Below are 18,300 nucleotides of genomic sequence, written 5' to 3'. Positions count from 1 at the left end.
CCGGGCACTTGGTTATGGCGTTCCATGTATGCCCTCCCTGCTAGTATCTTGCACCCTGCTGTTATGTGCTGGATTGTCTCAGGGGCATCTTCACACAGTCTGCACCTGGGGTCTTGCCTGGTGTGATAGACCCCAGCCTCTATGGATCTTTGTGCTCAGAGCTTGTTCCTGTGCTGCCATGATTAGTGCCTCTGTGCTGTCTTTCAGTCCGGCTTTGTCCAGCCACTGGTTGGATTTCTCGATATCAACCACTCCGTCCATCTGCCACTGGTACATACTGTGCAGGGGCCTGTTCTTCCATGATGGTTCCTCTCCTTGGTTCTCTTCTGTCTCAGGTTTCTGCTGCTTGAGGTAGTCAGCATCAGCCATGGCCATCTTCGTGATGTACTCATGGATCTTTATTGTTTCATCCTGGATAGTGGTTTTAACACTCACAGTCCTCAGCCTTCTCTCTTCCGCTTATTGTACAGTCTCAGGGTGCTGGATATTGAATTTCAAGCTGACAGTGTCTCTGAGCTCTCAGATTTTTTTTTTTTTACAATGAAATCATTTAATGATATCTGAAGTCAAACTGTTTAGAATTACAGCACATACACAGACACATCAGACCCTAATCTGGGCCTCGTTTGGGCTACTTATGGCACTTTTGGCGTTGCCAGATGTGGACCACACGTCTTTACATCGGTTATAGGAAGTTTTTTTTCATGTGGACCAAATGCTATAACACACCTGACATTTGGCCAATGTAACGTGGACCTAACAATGACAAACGTGGACTACAAATATTGCTGTCAGGAATTAGATTAAAGGAATAACACTGAGAATTCAATATCTCCTTACTGGTAATTATCTTGAGAGTCCAAGAAATTCCCTTGGAGGATCCTGACCCCTGGTTTAAAAATCACTGCCTTTTAATTTCAATATTCTCAAGTCATTTAAAGGTAACACAGAGTTCAGCATCTATAAACCCGCGAGGTTTTTAGATTTAACGCTCGTAATAGGATAGGAGCATAATGAGGCTATTCATGGAAGATTATTCGAGACTGAGAAAACTTAGGGCATCAAAACAGAAACTATTTTAAGATCACTCCAAACACGAGTTCCCATAAAAGAGTATTGGCGCCGGGGATTTATAATGACCCCAGAGGTGTAAAAGTGAGTTCAGATAGCCTACAGCTCCACTTTTCTTTAACGTATTTATTTTTATTCTCTGTAAACGTCAGATTTCCATCTGAAAATGGGATTAAAAGGATGAATCCCTCAGCTGATCCTAGATCACCAAATTCCCCTCCAGAAAACTAATTCTCTCCCTCATGTTTTAATCCCCAGGGAGCAGAGTCCCCATCATGTGAGATTATATCTGCGAGGTGGGTGGTGGAAGCGGAGGTGGAGGAGGCGGGGGGTGGAGAGGTGGGACGTCCTCTTTGAGAGAGGGGGAGAGGACGAACAAGAAGAAAAAGAAGGAGGAGAGGGAGTGGGGTGGGCTCCGGGAGGACAAGTAGACCGGTCCACCGCAAGAAGTGACTTCAAACACGCGCGAGGTTCGCTGCAGGAGCGCACAAACTCCGGCCGCCAGTCGTCGTCATGCGCCTCGGCTTTTAAAAGCGTCCCGGCTTCTGCTGCTGCAGCTGGAGAGGGGACAACTTGCTGTCGGTGACTCTTTTTTCTTGACAGAGTTTTGTGTCCAGCCGGTAGAGCTCTGAGCACGCGAACAGGAAGGAGGTGGATAACCCACTTCTCCAGGTTTCGGCATTGCGCCGCATTCCAGTCCGGCGCGCAGCGCTCAGGAGTCGGACCCGGTGCGCTCCTTCTCCCCGCTCCTTCTCAAGACTCCCGGATCTTTTCTGTTTGTGTTCAAAGCACCAATAATGCACAGAGAGACCCGCTTTCATTTAAGATAGATACACTCGAAGACAAACACACACATCCCGTTTTCTCCTTCTGACTGGATTTGGATTAAATCCTCTTTTTTGGTACGATCATGTGTGGATGGTGGATATTTGTTGGCGCTCTGGCTGGGATCCTCACCGTCCCCCGTGGGATTCACGGTTGGTATTTCTAGTCTCTTTTCACCAAGCCACTTGTCCTCTTGTCTTTCTTGTTACGTAGCCAGGTCAGGGGTTATTAGGGACCACCATGCAGGCTCGTATGAGATCCACCGACTCTAAATTGGATCGGATTTAGTTCAACATTAGCTACTTTGTCCAGCACAGAGAGAAGAACTCTTCCAGTATGCGCAGAGAAATCTTGTAGAGGAGTGAAAGTTGCGGGCAGAGCGATCGATCACCTTTTCCATTAGGAACACTTTCAGCTTAAAATGAATGCAATTTAGGCTATAATTGCTCAGGACCCACAATCCCAGGTGGAGGACCGTGAGCCAGAGCAGGGTGTTGTTACCCAGGGATGAGAGTTCCCATCCCAACTTCAGGGCTGACAGATTTTCCCAGAAGAGAAAAGTCAGCTGGTGAATTTAAAGTGAGCTCTTTCATATGACACAAACACTCGTTTGATAGGATTTCTGAATGAGCACACTCCATCTGGGATGAGCTGTGCAGTCAATAATGCTCTCTGAGTGGAGCTGGAAATGTCTATGATTCAGGGAGAGCAGCTCGAATATTCACTAAAACGTGCTCTTTGATTATGTTTCAGTAACTAAAAGCATTTGTTAGGCGAGTTAAAGCTGAAAAGACAAAAAAAAAAAATCAGTTTTAACTGAGCTGCAGAAGTTATTTAACAGAATTTCAGACTTTAAATGTAGAGAAAGTAGCACAAATACTCTTAACTGAAACACAGACATACAGTAACCTCATATAACCTTAACAGTAATTACAAAATCTCTGTCTTTAACTCAAACTTCAAAGTCAGTTTGAGAAAGTGCAGCTCAAAGAAAGGACAAGACTTAAATTCACCCTTAAACTTCAGATTTTAGGCGGGCATAGTTAAGCAAAATAACCTTTAGGAGTTTGATTATAATCTCCTGTTTGGATAATAATTCTGCAGGTGCCCAGAGTCACATTCAACAGACTGCAAAGGAATCTGAATTAAAAAGCAACACATGAATGTGTTGTAGTTTTTCATATTCATATCTAAACACCTTTTTTTTTTTTTTAAATCCAGTCCTTCTCACGGCCTCTGTGTTATATAAATATTCATAACTCTGCATCAGATCTAAAATAGCTGCCCATGCACGGCTACGATATTCCCATTAGAGGAGTTATAATGCACAAGACTGTCAAGAGCAGAATCTAAAGCAGGTCTGTGCAAGTGCTGCTGCTTAACTGACCCATTCATAGTTTCTCTGTAATCCTCCTGTCAGACAGAGGCATGGTTAATGTTGTAGCCTAGTATCTGGCAGGTGAAAACGTCCTCTGCCTGCATGTAACAGCAGCAGCAGCAGCAGCAGCACCATATGCCTACCAAAGTCATTAGCATCCTCTCTCTTATTCTTGGCATGCGTTCATTCTGCTTGGCAGGATTTGCTTCAGTCAAATTCAAACTTTTATGAAGCAAGGTACCCCTTCGCTTCTTTCCACGCTTAAAAGAGAGCATGCTGGCATCGGCGAGCAGAGCAAAACGGTTATAAATGTTCAAATGTGATCGACAGTGAGTGCTGCAGGATGGACTGAAAGCCGAGCTGAGAACGGAGTTTTCTGGACAAATGTTTGGAGTCATGATGAGATTAGTGCTTTTCAATTAGGATTCCTTTGTAGAGCTTTGAGTGTGGCTCTGAGCATCTGCAGAATTATTATCTGCAACCGAATCAGATTAGAGTCGCACTCATCCAGGCAGTTATTGTTGAATATGCAAGCCTTCCAGCTCAGGGTCTATGTAAATTAAACACTTTGAAGTTTGACTGCACTTTCATCTGATAAAACATTGATTTGGTGGTTTGCAGGCTTAAGTTTGGGTTAATGATAGGAGTTAAATGATTAGGACAACAGTACGAATGATTAAATTTCAACATAAAGCATATCCAACCTTCTGTTTCAAATATTATCTCTTAAAGAACTGCAAAAACACGACTCGTACCACTAAATTTAGCCGAGGTTTTATAGTGGTAGGTGGTAGTCTCATAAGCAAATAATTTCTGATTTAATGATGTGTAATTGAAGCAGAAATGTTTGAGTTTGATGGGAAAGTGCTGACTGTGAGGTGCTCGGACAGAGAAATGAAACATTTCTGGGTTATTGTAGCGAAAAGATGAGCTGATCATTTCATTTTCTGGCACGTTTCTTTCAGAGGTGATGATGAACTGTGTCAACATGTGATATCAAAGGAAAATATGAAACTGTGGTAAAACGTGTCCAAATCTAGTTCTTGTTTTATTTTAGTAATCTTATTTTCAGCCTGTACTGTCAAAGTCTACACGTATTTAGGCCATGATTGTCCTGAGCTGATCAGACATTTAAGGCTTCACTGCCAGCAAACACCATTTAATACCTTAAGATCCTGTTCACAAAGAACAGGACAATGAAATCTAAATATGAGCAACATTTCCTATTTCAGATTTCCATAATCCTCCATTATCTTTTACCGAACAAAGTTCTTTCTTCCATCAAATTACGACACAGCTAGTGTCAAATTTGAGGGAGGAATGAAAGTCCAAACAAGGATAGAGGCATTGTTGCCGTTTCAAGCGGTTTTAGAACCCGATGATGATGAAGACAATAAATGTTTTGGGTTTTGTTGGTCTCAGCAGACACATTTGTGCTTAATCCAGACTTCCTGTTGCTCTCACACCTCAGTTATGACACTGGCAAATATCTTGTGTGGGTCAGATGTGGGCCAAGTTCATGAGCTGCCCTCATTTCATTACGTACCTGATATGTGGCCTATAAAAGCTGAACCTGACGCTGAGGTGCAGCAGTGAGACTAACCAGATTTTATTTATTGCTAGAAAGGTAATATGTTTTAAAAAGTTTTACTTAAATTCCTGAAATAGGGTCTGTGGTTAACACAGATTATAGACCTTTTTTACCATTATTTAGCCGTCATGCGGCATCTTTTCTTGGCGTTACTGAGTTTAAAAAGGTAATAAAGGTTGCACTCATTTATGAGACTATCATGCTGAAATGTGCAAGTATCATAAATCAATACTTTCCTTTCTAGAAGGCTTTCCCTCAGCCTCCATCACTACAGTGATTGGAGTCATTTTTTGTCCAGGAGATCCTTTAACTTGCACTTCATCTTGTCTTTTACAGACACATTCTTTCATCCATGTAATACTGCAGAAATGAGAAACATCCTGTGTCAGAGAGAAGCTGAAATGCTGCTTCGTGGATATGTTATTTCTAGGATGGACTTTTGTAGTTCTTTATTAACAGCTCAGTGAAAAAAGCCTTCAGCTGATCAAAAATGCTGCAGTAAAAGTTCAGGGACCATAAATGAAGTTCATATTTCTCTCATATTAGCTTGTATTTATTGGCTTCCTATTAAACCCAGAATTAACAGAAGGTGTTACAGTGTTTTGTTTTATGTACCTCAGTAGTGAGGGAGACACCACTGCTGTGCTGTGGTAGTAGAATGGGAGGCAGAGCCTTCAGCTGTCAGGCTCCGATTTCATGGAGCTCCCAGTTTGGATTCGGCAGACAGACACCGTCTCTACTTTTAAGATTAAATTTCAAGCTTTCGTTTCAGATAAAAACGATGATGTGACATTGAACCACCCCTTAGTTATGCTGCTGTAGGCTCAGACTGTTGGGGGACTTCCCATGATGCACTGAGCACTTCTCTCTGATGCGTTTATATCCCGCTGTTGCATGTTACCAACTTTTGCCCGCTCTTTCCCATATTTTCATCTTTTCTGTTTTCACTTTGCCCTCATCCCTCAATATGTCACGAAAGATGACTGCTCCCTCTTAAGTCTCATTTGGCTGGAGAGCGCTTCCTCTTAAAAGGGAGTTCTTCCTTACCACCATTGCCAAATATCCTGATAGAAGATAAACTGATCCAGGGGTGGGCAATTAATTTCCCCAAGGGGCCACATGAGAAACTTTAACTGTTGTAGGGGACCAGACCAGTAAGCTCTCTTTATAACTGGTAAGAGATGATTTTAAATTATGTAATGGAAATATGAAACAGGTATAGGTAAAGCACCAATGATTTATCACTACTTAAACAACTTTCACAAAAATAGTTGTGAACAAAATGCGCACATTTTGATAAAATTTCAAAGACTTTTAACTTTATACAGAGTGCTGCTTGTAGTTTGATTGCACCTGCAGTTTTTCAGCTTGTCTTTTGCTTCTCTAACCCGACCCGGCGAGAGAAATCTAGTCTGTTTTAGGCTTGAATGTGTATTAAAGTCAGGTTCAACATTTGATGATAACAGACAGTTGATCGTCACTGAGAGAGGATCTCTATCTGGATTTGTTAAACTTCATCACTGAAAATGTTTGTTTACATATAAAGGGAGATCCGTGTCTCCTTGTCTGTGGAATGTTTTCCTCTTTGAAAGAGGAGGAAAAAATCCAGCAGCGACGCTGACTTGAAGTGCTCTGTCAGTGGCGAATCAAGCTGTCTGTGATGGTTCATTCTTAGCACTGACTCACACTACACCTCCTGATGTATAACATAATGCAAAAACACTCATTTCAGTTCAGATGTCATCTCACTCACTTTTTCTTTTGCCTTGAAAAGTCAGAAATGTTTTCCCCGCCAGATTTGGACAGCCTTCGGTTGTAACATCTGTCAGTTTGTCCCATTTCAGCCTCTGTTGTAGTTTCATTCATTCATCGCATTGCTGCCAGCTGCTCCATAATCTCAAACTCTTTCTGTAGTCTAGGAATAAAGATGAGTAACTGAGGAGAAAAAGTTAAACTCGTCCGCTTTGTTTTCAACCGAATGTCCTTGATCAGTCTTGTTAGGGTTCACCTGGAAGGGGGCACATTTTCGACTGCCTCTTTTTTTCTCAGTGGGCTTGAACAAGTGCATTAATTAATAGCAGTACACCAAGGACTCTTTGATGAGCTCTCCATCGGAGAACAGCTTATTTTTTTTGTAATTCTGTGTTTAATCACAAAGCTAGTGTCGACTGCTCCGTCACTCAGTAAAAAGTTCCTGTTCATTTTGCAGCAAAGGTTCAGATGTCTGTTCCTGCTCAGCAACAGTCAGTTTCCTTTTTTCTCAATTGAAATGTCTTTTTTTAGTATGAGCTGACATCTTTCAAGGCTAGCAAACTCAAAACCCTTGTAAACCTTGGTTGCAACGCATTTACACTGAAGCTGCCTTCAAAATAAAAGCAACAAAACTGTATTGTCATTTCCAACAAAATCCCTAGTTTATCAAATAGAGTTTGTTAGTTGAAATGTGAAAAACAGCAGCTGATGTATGAAGTGTGCTTATTTGTATTTGAATCCTAATTTTCCATCTACCTCACGTGTGCTGGTCAGGTGGGCGTGGCCATGTTATTCCCAATTCTTTCATAGAGGATCTGATCTGTGGAATTTTCCCTCTAAAATATAAAGGGCCATGAGACGCTTGTTGTGTAAATAAAATTCATTAAAAATCAGTCAAAGAGCAAACTTTTGTTCCCATCATAGATGATTTTAACAATAATCTGAAAGGCCGTATGTTTAAAACACGAGTGAGACCAAAAATAAGGATTTCCATTTACTTTGGGAGCAGGGTGCCAGAAATCTCCGCTTGCAGTTGATAATAATAGAACCCATCTTTTATAAAACCTGCAAACTAGATGATATCAAACCCATGCTCAGATAAAATGACACTCTCTCTCAAAGACGCCAACATTTAATGTGTTAATTAATGCCTGAGATTCAAAGAGTGTTAATAATTGTTTACAATCTGAACTGTTAATTGGATTTTTCTTTAGCAGGCAGAACTGAAAAGTAAACCTCTCCACTGTGTCTTCCCCGAACTGATTAAACAGCCAGATTATATTTTACACAGCACTCTTTCTCCCATACAGTGAGATAAAGAGACTATAGCATGGCACAGCAGCATAAACACACTCGCTCTCGGGCATCTTTTATGAGAGCATAACTGTAACTGTATTCTTGTTTTCCCATCTCGACCATTATGGTAAATGTTTACCTCTTGCTGTACTTTCCCCTGAGGCAGCTTAGATTTCCCAGGTCTGGTGCCGTGAGGCTCGGAGCCCCGGCTGGGCCGAGGTGCGTGCTGTCTGTTCATCTGTCTGTTTGTGTTTTTGTTAAACATTTAGCTCTCAGACTGAGCAAAGACAATCAGTGGCACCCTGCAGTTTCAGTCTAAAGGTTGCATGTTTCACATTTATTAAAGGAATTTTTTAACGGCAGCTGTTTCCAGCTGTACGCTGAATACAAATGTCGGTAAACGCTTAGTTTAATGAGACAGAAAAAAGCAAAGAAGGTGCATTACTGGATTCTGATTGGCTTGCAGCACGATCAAAGTGAGAAGGGTTATAGCTGGTGTAAAGGTACTGCAGATAAAAGGAGTGTAGATGAACAGAGGTCCTTTAGATACTCAGCTGTTTTCACACAATGTCGTAGTTCTGGACCCGTGTCCAATCAGTTAATTACTCTACCCAGTGTAAACACTCCCCTGGTTCCTCTAGTCAGGTTCCAGTTTTCAAGCAATTTCTAGTCTTTCCAGGCTTGTTTAGTCTCAAGGATTGTTTTCTGTCATAGACTGGACATTTCTCACATTTCTCTCACTTACTCACAGACCGACCTCGACCAGAATATTAAACTTACACATACCTGCTGTTTCCACGTGCCATTTAAAAACATTTGACACATCATTCATAATCTTCATTTTATTCCAAGAAGTCAGACGATGGCCTTGATTTTATTAGTGCAAAGACTTTATGGTTTATTTTTTAAGTCTGTCTGTATTCTGGTGTGAGATATGAAGAAGGCCAAATGCCACTTTTGGTTGCTTTAAGGCAGGGTTGTCAGACATAAGGCCTGGGGTCCAGAAACGGCCTGGCAAAGACTAATCTGGCCCACTGGATAGCTTTGGAATACGTGGAGAGGATAAATTTTGGATTTTTAACTGTGTTTTAATAAGTTTTACACCTTTCAGACTTCTTCCGCTGCCGTTCACCAAAGTAATTAAGTAACAGATAAATAATTAAATGACAGAAAAGTTCTTGTCTTTGGTCCAAAAAACAACAACTATTTCCTCTTTTGTATTTACTACAACATTTCTTCATCATGTAGAAAAACTGAAACTTCTTTTTCTTATATTAAGATATCTCAAGAATTTTAAATGTGTAGTTTTACTTCTTTACAGTGACAGAAAGGAGCGTTTCACTGGTCTGGCCCATTTCAGATTAAATTGAGCTGCATGTGGCCCATGAAATAAAATGAGTTTTACACCCCTGCTTTAGGGAATTATAACATTTTCATTTTTGGTGGGAAATTTTAAGCGACCCAGCTGGTCTAATAACATAATAGATGTATAAAATGTGAAAATAACAGTCATTATACCAGTCATTTCATTGTTCTGTTCATAATATTCAGTGAAATAGATTTTTTAAAAACTAGAACGTTAATGAATAAAATACTAGTGTGGTCTCTGATACGGCTGCTTGGCGATCCACAGATGAGATTTTGTCTTTAAATATGCTGATTAGCCATAAGTATCAAACCACAGGGCAGGTGAATAACATTGATTACCTGATTACAGTGTAATAGGAACCCAACCTGTCAGCCTCAGCTACCCCCGCTCATTTCTGCACTGTATCATAGTTATTAGGGGTTCAATAAATCCCAGCTCTGTTTACATATTTCTAAACCTTTTTATAAGCATAGCATAACTACAGCAAAGTGGTGCATTGCTGTGTAACTGTTTGGTCAAAAGTCAGAACTTATTAAAACTGTATGTCAATTACAAACATGAAACTTTAATATTTATAAGCTTGTTTTTGTATTATTATCCCACTGGGCTCGAGTCTTGTGTTGCAGACATGTCCTGATCTCTCTCAGAGCTTGTCATCACACTAAGAACTTTATAAATCTACATCTTAACAGGGGAACTGATTGATTATCCTTCATGCAGCTCGTTTGCTGTTTAACCATCTGCAGGATCATCTCACAGGTATGATTCAGACTGAACTTTGATACTAATGGTGTGTTTTTTTTTCTGTATCTCTCCCTCTCTTCCTTCTATGCCACCCCAGGAGCTTGTGTCTATGAGGGATCGCTGCATGCGGTAGGTGCACCAACTCCTTTTTACTCTCCTACCTTTTGCCTAGCACTGCTTTAAATCTCCGTCCCTACTGTTCACAGAATTTGGTGTGTTTAAAGGCTTAATGGCTCTTTGCTTGTGCATTATTCACTGGAGACTTGAGCAGGTTGGTGTGACTGACGGTTGAAGCTCTTACCTGTGTGTGTGTGTGTATTCGGGGATAGGCGGTACGATGTATTATCGGTAGGAATTGCTGCGCATCCTCTGTTGTTTGAGAAGTAGCTAAGAAGATGTGTCTCATCAATAATGCATAGAAGATCCTGACTTTGTGTTTGATAATGGCGATGAAAGAGCGTGATGCAGGGTCACTAGCAAAGATGAGCTGCTGTCTCCCGCTGTGCTGCCAATTGAAGGTTAGGCTGTTCTAAAAAAAAAAGTTTAAAAGAAGTTTATGATGAGCTTTGCTCCTGTGGTTCTGCTGGGTATTGGCTAACATCCAGCGCTTCGCTCTGAGGTGTGCTTCTGTTTTATATTCTTTAAACCTGGCTGCTGGTTACTCATATCTTTGCTTGAGAGTTATTTTAATGTTTAAAGTTGTCGTGTTTGGCTAGAGGCATCGGCAGATGAGAAGTGGTTTTGTTCCTCGGTGCAGGCAGCCGGGGGTTGCCCACAGATGTAATTTATATGATTATAAACTCAGACCAGCTTATTAACTTTTCCCCTTACACCACACGGGTGCACTCTTCTGGATTCAGTCTGTCTGCTTGATTCTGGGGCCCGGTATTGATGAGTTCTTCCCACTGAGACGCAGTGGGAAAAGTGGGTGATGTTGGGTGATGAGTTTTGTAAGAGAAAACCATGGCAGTAAATTTAATAGACTCCAAAGAGCCAATCAACAACTAAATCCGGGAACATATGGGCCAATCGTGTTGCTTTACTAACAAAGAGGTTGTTTTACCTGTGTGGTGGCAGAGGTATCTGCTCATTATCATAGTATAGATGTAAGTAAGTGTATGATGTTTGTTAAATAATCATAGCTATAATGTGCATTTGTGTAATCCCATGAGCAGTCCCAGTAAGCACTTGGAATGGAAGCTGTGGCTCTCACCCCAATATGATAGACAGAGATTTAGTCTGGTTAATTCCAGATAACTGCAAACCTTTGTCAAGTTGCTGAGCTGCAGGAGTTGCTTCTGGTTTGGCAAGTTAGTGCTCGAACTGGTGTCGGTTAAGATCAGGGTTCTTTGCAGGTTTGTTCTTGGGCTTCCACACCATATTTCATGTTAAAAAGGATTAAGACAAACATAAAGTGGAAATACTTTGCAGTTTTTAAAGCATATTTCAGTCAGAATCATGAAAAATAAAGTTTATTTTTTATCGGTATGGCTCTATTCTGGGACCTCCATGACCTTTCTTGAACTTGAATGAAAGGCCCAACGAGGGCAGAGCAGCAACGTGAATACCATTACTGAACAGAGTAATCATCAATAACAACAAACACTGCGGTGATTAAATCTGATAAAGAATAAATGATGATCTGGGCTGGAGGTGGGTTGCAAAGGAGCTTTCAGATCCACAGCAAGAGGCTTTGGCTATCAGCGATTGTGGACTGGCACTAAAATCAGCACTAACACTGTCCACATTAGCTTTAGGAGTTCCCTTCATGGGGGTTAGACGGTGTAATACATTTGACTGTATCCTTTATGTCATAATATATACGTAGAGATAATGGGTGGAGTCAAAAGACCATTTTTTGATCTATGTCTCACTAATGCTCTTTCAAATGTTTAATGTCGTTATCTTTCTTTGTTTGATGTCTGATGTCTGTCTCTCAGCTGTCGTGCCGTCTGTTGTCTTTCAGTTTGAATGCAGCTGCATAAAAAAAATATCATGAAAGGTGCACCGTGAAAATACACACATTTAGCTAAAACAGGTTTTAACTGGGCAGGTGTAACAGGCTGATTTAACCAACAAGGGCCAAACCATTAAAACAGGAATCACTCAACAGACGACCAGCACCTGAGGCAGGGGTGGTCATAATGCTTTGCCTCATCAGAATACACTTTTCTTTGAAGACTTTATATATTTAATAAAAACCCTGATTTGTTTTTTTCCTGTGAGTTACACAACTTTAACCTTGCCTGAAAGAGCCGCGAGTCTTTAAAGAAATTTGTCAGTCAGGTTTAAGTGAAGACTTCTGAGGGTCTACATGATGTTTCTAATGCTTTTCCTTCCCGAGGCTTCTTAAAGAAGAAAAGCTGACCTGTTAAAGTCATTCATTATTAGCACAGCTTGCACTTTGGAACCATTCAGCCTTAACATAACTTTTTCTCCTTTTAGCAGTTGAACCTGAGGAAAAACGAATGAAAAGGATGAAATTTGCTGCTGTGCACTTTAGAAAAAGACCACTTGTGTCTTGCAGCAAATGGTAAACTCTCTTAAAAAGCCTTAAACAAGGGTCTCAGCAGTAGAGTTGCGGTTCCCAGGTAGACTAATGATGAGCTCCTGCTTCTTTCCTGCTGTGTCATCAGTGTAATTACAGCAAAGCTCAGAGCAGCAAGCTGTAACATACCTGCAATCCTGTAAATGCACACAAACACATCCTGTCCCCTGTGTTACTTTTCCCTCCGCTTTGAAGGAGGGGAATGTTAGCAGCAGGGCCGTAAAGACAGGGATGGCTCAGTTAGTGTTTTAGGAGGGAAAAGGGGGGAGGAGGAGTGAGGGTGGAACAGAAGGGAAAAAAGGAGAGGGCAGAGAGACGGGAGGGACGTCCCAGCATGTTCGAACGCAGCTGGGAAAAGGCCCTCCTGGAGTTCAAAGTAAGTGGCGGCCCCTCAACACCTGGAGTGGTGGGCCGATAGAAACAAATGTGCAAAAGAAACATACGCGAATTAAAGTGCAGGTCTCGGTAAAAGCCTGCAGGGCCTTCTGTGTGTTTGGTTCTGTGGTGAAAATAATCACAAGTCCTCGGTGTCCTCTTTCTTCTTTTTCCAGACTTTAATTTTTTTATTTGATTTGGTTTAGCGATCGGCTTGATTTATGCCAATAATAACTCTGTCAGTGCCTGAACAAAGATCATTCTGATCACTCGTCACAGCTAAATTAAAAAAGACATAAAGGCGCGATTATAAATATGAGCTGACAGGCATTTTAAACCACAGACCTATTTCATATCAGGGCAGTGAGCCAGTTTTCCCATATGTTTCTCAGCGACTTCCTTCAGTTATTTTCAGCGCTTTAGCGATTTCATGGTTAAAGTCATACGTTGACATTGTGACCCTCATGTAAAGTTTGACAAACACAGCAGTTTTATTGCAGTTTTCTTTGTTACAACTTGTGGTCACACGTTTCATTTACCCTCTCTGGGCTGCTCAAATACACAAGGTTGTACTCACGCTGTGTGGTTGGATTGATTGGTCAAAGATGAGTTAATGTTTTTCCTACGCCCGAGCATTTTTATACATTTCAGGAAAGGTGTCACAGTTGGCTTCACTGCATGAAAAAGTGGATTTCCAGCCACATGAACTGCCATAAACCTCAGTTTCAGTAAAGAAAAGTGAGGACTTATTATTATTAGTAGTAAAAGTACTGCATTTACTAATGACGTTGACATTCGGTATGCATGTGTTCATGTTGTTATCATCATATAGTTTAACTATCATCAGGGACATGAATGATTATCAGGAAGCTAAATCTGAATCAGGGCTTTATGAAAACTCTACGATTCCAGGAAATGAACTTATCTGATTTCCACAGTCAGAATCGCAGACATAGATTACTGAACATGGTCTTCCCTTGCTGGAGTCCTCTTAGTGAGCCATGATTTCATGGTCTACAGGTATACAAGTAACTGGGTTTCTAAAAGGATTTTTAGACCTTTGCATCTGCATACCAAAGCTTTTTCACACAAATCTCAGTAATACTTGTATAAATGTTAAGGGACACTCCTCTTAATCTTTGAATTCAGGTGTTTTCAGTCTCATTGCCACATGGTATAAAATGAAGCACCTCGCGGCTAGGTGCTTGACTGAATTCGTGGGAGCATTCACAGAACCACAGCACTAAATGGCAGTAAAACTCGCCAACTCTCTGCTGACTCAGTGACTGCAGAGCTTCATGACATGGGGCTCAACAGCTAAGCAGCTCCTGTAGGTGTAATGCATGGGTTCAGATAGTGCATATGAAAGATGAACTATGCTTTCGTGTCAAAAAGCGAAGTTCTTTAAACCTGCATTCTTGTCAATGGCCAGCAGGGGTCGACTTCTCTGATGTTGTGATTTATTCATAAAAGGTTTTAGAATGAATTAATGGTCTCAGCTGCTGGGTCCAAGTATTCATGAATACAGTAGTATACTTTATGTAAGTTAACGTCCCCATTAGAGTAAAAAAGGTCAAGGGGAATGGTTTAAGGTGTCCTTTACAAGTTGCTAACATATGAACATGCACTGTTCCACAGATTCAGAGACCTCACTAACTGGTGATGTTCCTATCTTTTATATACAGTTTATGTCTGCATGTTTTTTGGTTTATAAGAGAAGGACGTTTGGACACACAGATGGCTGGGGAGAGTCGGACAATATGGTCTGTCTATTTTACATCAAAGATGGATTTAAAGTTGTCTTTTGACAGCGGCCATCTGGGAAATCAGAACAAGTAACCGCTCAGACAGCCGGCAGCAAACTGTCTGATCGTCCAGCAGCCAATGTGTTGACTGTTCTGATACTAAAATCAGCAACGAGCAAGTGAAATAACAATTAGTGTTCGGGAGGCACCACTGTGAGCACTGCTGTAGAAATACTTAGTGTTTTTCTGGCTTGTTCTTCAGTATTAATATTCAAGGTAATAAAGGCCTTACAGCCAAAGGTTCTCATTTTCCCACACATAAGAGTCGAATTCTCATGGTAGAAGTTTTCCCGTGATCAAACCTTCCCATTGTTTGGATTTCTTCACTAACTAAATCACAAGTCAGCGGTGTCTCTGCTGCAGCCCTGAAGGTTGCAGAGCATCCTCAACTGTCTGCAGAAAGACCTTCAGCAGTGCCATCACCCTGAGGAAATCCTTATATCTCCAGTCTAGAAACAACATTTTTAGATGTTTTTCTCCAATATATGGCTAGTTTTTTTACATGCTGAATATTTTTTTTAACCATTGGTTTAAGTACTAGAATTCAGCAAAACTGAAGTATAAGCTTTTTGGGTGTCTGTATGACACAGCAAACTGTAATATTCCATGACAGTGGTCTAAAGGCACCAGTGCTGTAAAGTTAAGCATTTTAAGTTTGAGGGGTTGAGACACTTTTAGAGCCAGCCTCTTGTGGCAGTTAGATGAACTGCGGTTTTCTTTTTCATGCATGTTCATATCTGTTAATATCAACTTTAAGGAGTAACAGGAAAGAAAAACAACAACAAAAAATCAAAAACAAAAAAAAAACTCAGGCAATGTGACTCCATCTTTTATGTACAGTTTATGGTTAAAATCCAATTTTATCAAACCAGAACAGAAAGGTTTGCAGTATTTATGATCTTACCTTATGTTCTTACTTTTCTGTGGAGCAAAGGAAGCGTAATTTCTCTGAAATATGTAGTGACAGAAAAATAGAAAGCATTTGTTCCTAAACAATCAAATTCTTCTGTCGGCAGGAGTTCAGGTTCTTCAGTCACCCTCAGGCGGTACAGTACAAAGCTGAGGGGATTGTGGGTAACGTGTAGTACATGCGTCCTGACAGATTCATGCTTCGCACTTATTGCAGCGGTGCAGTGTGCCACCGGGCCCGACGTGCTGCTGAAAAAGAGTATAAAGCCTGCAGTGAAGGACAGCAGGCCTCCACAACATGCAGGACCATGTCCAAATATATCACCTGCCCCTCAAGGCTTGAATTCCTGGCATTGCAAGTCACCCGTCCGCAAGGAATCAAAATATAGGACACCTCAAGAATAGCGCTACCAGGACAGAGGTCTGAGCTGTATGTTTACAAAGAGGCAGAGCTGGGACTGACCTAACAATGCCTGTTTCTACCTGTCCTGCACCCTTCAGCGCTGCATTTTAAAGATGACACATTACAGTAACGTGTCATTTGGAGTGAACTGCTAAATGTGTTTTAGAAGAATGAAGTTTCTTCCAGTCCTAACTCATCCCATGTATATTTAGACTTTTACTCCAGATTTAGTGAGAACTGCTTTGTTATTCCTCTCAATAGGATTCCAGTGGTTACTTTCCTCAGCTGAGCTTGTGACATGTCCAATTATGCACACAATAATGCACATCCAGAGAGTTCACACTATAGTAAACAATAAAAGCATAATGAATATTGTTGCTCTGCACTTGGGAAAGCAAATCTTTTGTCTCTTTGAGCTGCTCTGATTTCTCTGCAGCCCCTCAGATGGGTCTTAGAGTCGGACACGTGTTTGGTGTTTACGTGCAAAACTGACACTGTCATCACTTCCTTTTGTTTGAATTGCTGTAGCCTGTAAATAGCTTTCATGTCTTCATATAAGAACGTGCCGGAGCAAATAATGGTCGACTTTAGAGCAGTTATTGCTTTGAGGGAGCTGCTTGGTGAAATGTGCAGCGTTCAAGACACATGCTCAAGGTTTGTGTCATCTCTCTCCTTTTTGGTCTCAGTGCTATCTGCTGCTAATTAATGCTAAGATACCCTGATTCTTTATATTAGGTGGTGATGATTGTGTTGATAGTTTGACTCTGCCTTCAAGCGAAGCCATTTGGAACAATTATAAACACTTTTAATTGGGCGACGTTTAAACTCGCTCCATTCAGCCACAGCCTGACCCCGAAACCATGACCACTCACCCCACATCTTTTTTTCCTTTTTTTCTTTTTTTTACATCTGCCAAGTAGATTCTGATTATCTGTTTGTTTGTTTGTGTGTTTGCCGGTTAGCAGGATTATTCAAAAAGTTATGGGCAGCAGGAAGTGTGGGTCTTGACCCAACTTAGAATAATAGTAACTGTGAAGTTTATATGTAAAGCAAATTGTTTTATTACACACAATATAATGCAATCAGTGAAGAGGAGGAAGAGAGCAAAAGAAGACTAAAAACCAACAAATCAGTCTCTAAAGATGAATTATAAAATTAATTGGTGTATAAATTTAAATCAGGACACTGAGACTCAACGGCTTGATTGTCTTTTCGTTCCACATCTAGATTCAGGAACTTTTGGAAGTATTCACAACTTCACATCATAACTTTACGAGTCAAATCAAAATAAGAAAAAAATGCCATGGTGCTGGTTTCCCATCTCAGACTGTTCTTGTTTGTTTCCAGTTTAGTTTTAGTAGTGATAAATTACCCCTGTTATAGCTGTTAAACAGATGTAATCTCAGTCAGTCGCTTCTTCTTCTACTTCTTTCAGCTCCTCCGTTCAAGGGTCGCCACAGTGGGTCATCTGACACCATCTCATCCTATCCCAGCATCCTCCTCTGTCACACCAACCCTCCTTCACTACATCCATGAATCTTCATTTCAACATCCATTGTCAAATATATCCACTATCCCTCCTCCCTAACCCCATCTCAGCCGTCCCTCTCTAACTTTGTCTCCAAAGCTGGTGCAGACTCTGCGCTGTTGCTATAGTCAACAGATTGTGGAGCACTGATATAGAGCGATGGTTAAATATTGAAGCATCCTGATGAATAGTTTAAACAGACTCCCACGAGCCAATCAGAAACAAGAATTTTGTAAATATGTTTGAATAACATTTAAAGCATACGACTGATCAACACCATTAATGTTGCTTTTTAAGGGTGTGCGAGTCAGGTGGTTGATGACATTGTGGACCTTTTGAATCTTTTGAAACTGATCACTTTTTGTCACACGGCCTCCCGTCTGAAGTAAAACTCCGTATATAATTTTCCCGCAGCGGAAATGCATCACAGCTTTCAACGTGTATGCAGCTCTCCAAGGTGATCTCTCAGGAAAATAGTTTTGCACAAGACTTCCAGTCACCGTCAGAAAAACAATCTCAGCAGTATGTCTGATCGCCGCTGCTGCCCGACACGCTTCACAACTCGAGTTTGATGAGTCTGACTGTAAAAAAAATTTAAAAAAAATCAAATTAGCCAGAAAAAACTTCATCTCCAACTTGAATTAAAACGAGAGTTCAGTGAAGACAAATACAAGAAGCTCTTTTAAAGGAGAGAGAGACGTCTGTG

General features: G+C 41.0%; 1 protein-coding gene across 1 annotated transcript in view; it reads left to right on the top strand.

The window, feature by feature from the left end:
* The first annotated feature begins 899 nt into the window (after positions 1-899).
* Positions 900-18,300, top strand: part of fras1 (Fraser extracellular matrix complex subunit 1) — a 311,100-nt gene continuing 293,699 nt past the window's right edge. Inside the window, 2 exon segments of the mRNA XM_019365971.2 lie at positions 900-2,048; positions 10,124-10,155. Of these exon segments, the coding sequence (XP_019221516.1) occupies positions 1,982-2,048; positions 10,124-10,155 (99 nt within the window). The 5' untranslated portion in view covers positions 900-1,981.

The sequence above is a fragment of the Oreochromis niloticus genome, linkage group LG12 (genome assembly GCF_001858045.2).
Source record: "Oreochromis niloticus isolate F11D_XX linkage group LG12, O_niloticus_UMD_NMBU, whole genome shotgun sequence".
In the NCBI taxonomy this organism is placed as follows: Eukaryota; Metazoa; Chordata; class Actinopteri; order Cichliformes; family Cichlidae; genus Oreochromis; species Oreochromis niloticus.
The sequence above is the reverse complement of the archived record's forward strand: the minus strand, read 5'-3'. Positions and strand labels throughout refer to the sequence as shown.